General features: G+C 46.3%; 1 protein-coding gene across 1 annotated transcript in view; it reads right to left on the reverse strand.

Annotated features, from left to right (window-relative positions):
• The window catches only part of LOC106590683 (uncharacterized), a 35,256-nt gene extending 32,325 nt beyond the window's left edge, over positions 1-2,931 (reverse strand). Inside the window, exon 1 of the mRNA XM_082962279.1 lies at positions 2,771-2,931. Within this exon, the coding sequence (XP_082818405.1) occupies positions 2,771-2,869 (99 nt within the window). The 5' untranslated portion in view covers positions 2,870-2,931. The remainder of the gene's footprint in view (positions 1-2,770) is intronic.
• Between the last annotated feature and the right edge of the window lie 1,112 nt (positions 2,932-4,043).

The raw sequence follows: 4,043 nt of genomic DNA on the forward strand, positions 1-4,043 counted from the left end.
CCAGGGTGTAGTAACCAGGGTGTTGTAACCAGGGTGTTGTAACCAGGGTGTAGTAACCTAGTGTAGTAACCAGGGTGTAGTAACCAGGGTGTTGTAACCTAGTGTTGTAACCAGGGTGTAGTAACCAGGGTGTAGTAAAAAGGGTGTTGTAACCAGGGTGTAGTAACCTAGTGTTGTAACCAGGGTGTAGTAACCAGGGTGTTGTAACCAGGGTGTAGTAACCTAGTGTTGTAACCAGGGTGTAGTAACCTAGTGCTGTAACCAGGGTGTAGTAACCAGGGTGTAGTAACCTAGTGTCGTAACCAGGGTGTAGTAACCAGGGTGTAGTAACCAGGGTGTAGTAAAAAGGGTGTTGTAACCAGGGTGTAGTAACCAGGGTGTTGTAACCAGGGTGTAGTAACCAGGGTGTTGTAACCAGGGTGTAGTAACCAGGGTGTAGTAACCTAGTGTTGTAACCAGGGTGTAGTAACCAGGGTGTAGTAACCTAGTGTAGTAACCAGGGTGTAGTAACCAGGGTGTTGTAACCAGGGTGTAGTAACCAGGGTGTAGTAACCAGGGTGTTGTAACCAGGGTGTAGTAACCAGGGTGTTGTAACCAGGGTGTAGTAACCAGGGTGTTGTAACCAGGGTGTTGTAACCAGGGTGTAGTAACCTAGTGTTGTAACCAGGGTGTAGTAACCAGGGTGTAGTAAAAAGGGTGTTGTAACCAGGGTGTAGTAACCTAGTGTTGTAACCAGGGTGTAGTAACCAGGGTGTAGTAACCAGGGTGTAGTAACCTAGTGTTGTAACCAGGGTGTAGTAACCAGGGTGTAGTAACCTAGTGTAGTAACCAGGGTGTAGTAACCAGGGTGTAGTAACCTAGTGTTGTAACCAGGGTGTTGTAACCAGGGTGTAGTAACCTAGTGTTGTAACCAGGGTGTAGTAACCAGGGTGTAGTAACCTAGTGTTGTAACCAGGGTGTAGTAACCAGGGTGTTGTAACCAGGGTGTAGTAACCTAGTGTTGTAACCAGGGTGTAGTAACCAGGGTGTAGTAACCTAGTGTAGTAACCAGGGTGTAGTAACCTAGTGTAGTAACCAGGGTGTAGTAACCTAGTGTTGTAACCAGGGTGTAGTAAACAGGGTGTAGTAACCTAGTGTAGTAACCAGGATGTATTAACCAGGGTGTAGTAACCAGGGTGTAGTGGACAGTAGACGCAAGTTAACAAGTGTATATCCACCTTTTGCAGAAAAATGCATCGGAAGTATAGGGAGTGTTTTTTTCACAGCAATTAGAGTTTACCCAGCATTTAATTTGTGTTACCTCTACTATCACTGGCTGTGCTACTCATGCAGACACACAGACAAACTGACTGTCTGGGTCCTGTACAGAAACAGCAGAGGTAACGTCGATGACGCACAGTTCCTGTCCAACATTCATCTCGTCTCTAACTTCCTCCTCCTCCATCCCCCTATCTCTCTCTCCCTCCATCCTCCACCCACGCCCCTCTCCCCCTCCATCCCCCCTCCTCCTCCTCCATCCCCCTATCTCTCCCTCCATCCTCCACCCACGCCCCTCTCTCCTTCCATCCCCCAATCTCTCCCTCCATCCCCCTATCTCTCTCTCCCTCCATCCTCCACCCACACCCCTCTCCCCCTCCATCCCCCCTCCTCCTCCTCCATCCCCCTATCTCTCCCTCCATCCTCCACCCACGCCCCTCTCTCCCTCCATCCCCCAATCTCTCCCTCCATCCTCCACCCACGCCCCTCTCTCCCTCCATCCCCCAATCTCTCCCTCCATCCCCCTATCTCTCCCTCCATCCTCCACCCACGCCCCTCTCCCCATCCATCCCCCCTCCATCCCTGCTCCATCCCTCCTCATCTCTCCTCCACAGATAGATACTACCCGGGGTGACAGGGTAGCCTAGTGGTTAGAGCGCTGGATTAGTAACTGAAATGGTTGCAAGATCGAATCCCCGAGCTGACAAGGTAATGATCTGTCGTTCTGCCCCTGAACAAGGCAGTTAACCCACTGTTCCCCGGTAGGCTGTCATTGTAAATAAGAATTTGTTCTTAACTGACTTGTCTAGTTAAATAAAGGTAATAAAATAAACTATAGACAACAGGTAGATACTATAGACAACAGGTAGATACTATAGACAACAGGTAGATACTATAGACAACAGGTAGATACTATAGAAAACAGGTAGATACTATAGACAACAGGTAGATACTATAGACAACAGGTAGATACTATAGAAAACAGGTAGATACTATAGAAAACAGGTAGATACTATAGACAACAGGTAGATACTATAGAAAACAGGTAGATACTATAGACAACAGGTAGATACTATAGACAACAGGTAGATACTATAGAAAACAGGTAGATACTATAGACAACAGGTAGATACTATAGACAACAGGTAGATACTATAGACAACAGGTAGAGATGGTGTATGTATGTTACCAATGTGAGCTCTGTATTCCTGTATAAGTAAAATGAGGCAGAAGATTCAAGCTTCACCATCTAGTTAGCCACATGCTGACTCATCATTACTCACCGACTAACCACAGGGAAAATCAAAGATCAAAATTGTACAGAAACAACATAACCCAACAATATAGCACATTTCGTAGGTACAATTCTGCTTTTTTTTGTGCTTTTTTTCCCTTGTCGCTGCACCTGTGGCAAGGATGGTAGCTGATTCCAATAGAATTATGTTCATGATGATGATGTGATCATGTGACGCTAGTTTGTGTCTGTGCCTCTTTTGCATCTCTCTATCTTTACCTTAGCGTCCAGCGTCAGCGGCGGAAGGAGGAGGAGGGCCAGGGAGAGAGACAGCAAGAGGAGCACGGAGCTGGAGTTAGTAGTCAGAAGGCCCGACATCCTTCAGGAGAGATGAGGCTGCCCCAACGAAGAGAAGACAAACAATGACTATCACCAAGTGGAGCCAGAGAGGGAGAGATGAAAACGGGAGGGAGGGAGGAAAGGAGGGAGGAGCTAAGCATCCAGAGAGAAGGGAGGAGGACATGGGAGAAGACAGGAAGGAGGGAAGGAGGGACATGTGAGAGGGAAGGGAGGAGAGAAGAAGAGAGAGGGAAGATGAGTGCCCTGGTAAAGCCCTGGTAAAGATGCCGTGAGGAAATGAATGTCAGAAGATACACTGACCTTGAATATCAGACTGTTATTATACTGTATGAATGACATTTTGTGAATGACATTTTATTTTCGTGTCAAATCGACAATTGGCAACCCATCCCTTGTGGGATTAATTGACACATAAACAAACATTACAATAATTCACTATGGTAATTATATAATTATTCTTCTTCCAGTGTTTTCTCTGCATTGCGCATCGCATAAAGAGTGTAAATAATCAATACATAACAGTAAATAAGGTTATCCAAACAATAATTTTATCTCTAGAGCAGTAAAATAATATACAAACACAGCTGAAGTCAGAAGTTTACATACACCTTAGCTAAATACATTGAAAATCAGTTTTCACAATTCCTGACATTTAAAAATTCCCTGTCTTAGGTCAGTTAGGATCCCCACTTTATTTTAAGTATGTGAAATATCAGAATAATGGTGGAGAGAATTTAGCTTTTATTTCTGTCATCACATTACCAGTGGGTCAGAAGTTTACATATGTAACAGTGTAGGTTCCGCAAGGGGAAACCCTACTTCAAGTCTCAGAGCGAGTGACGTCACTGATTGAAACGCTATTAGCGCGCACCACCGCTAACTAGCTAGCCATTTCACATCGGTTACACTCACCCCTCCCTTTGACCTCCTCCTTATCCGCAGCAACCAATGATCCGGGTCACGGCACCAAAGTAACAGTGTAGGTTCCGTCCCTCTCTTCGCCCCAACCCGGGCTCGAACCAGGGACCCTCTGCACACATCAACAACTGACACCCCACGAAGCATCGTTACCCATCGCGCCACAAAAGACGCGGCCCTTGCAACGCAAGGGGAAACCCTACTTCAAGTCTCAGAGCGCGTGACGTCACTGATTGAAACGCTATTAGCGCGCACCACCACTAACTAACTAGCC

The sequence above is a fragment of the Salmo salar genome, chromosome 15, assembly GCF_965601325.2.
Source record: "Salmo salar chromosome 15, fSalSal1, whole genome shotgun sequence".
In the NCBI taxonomy this organism is placed as follows: Eukaryota; Metazoa; Chordata; class Actinopteri; order Salmoniformes; family Salmonidae; genus Salmo; species Salmo salar.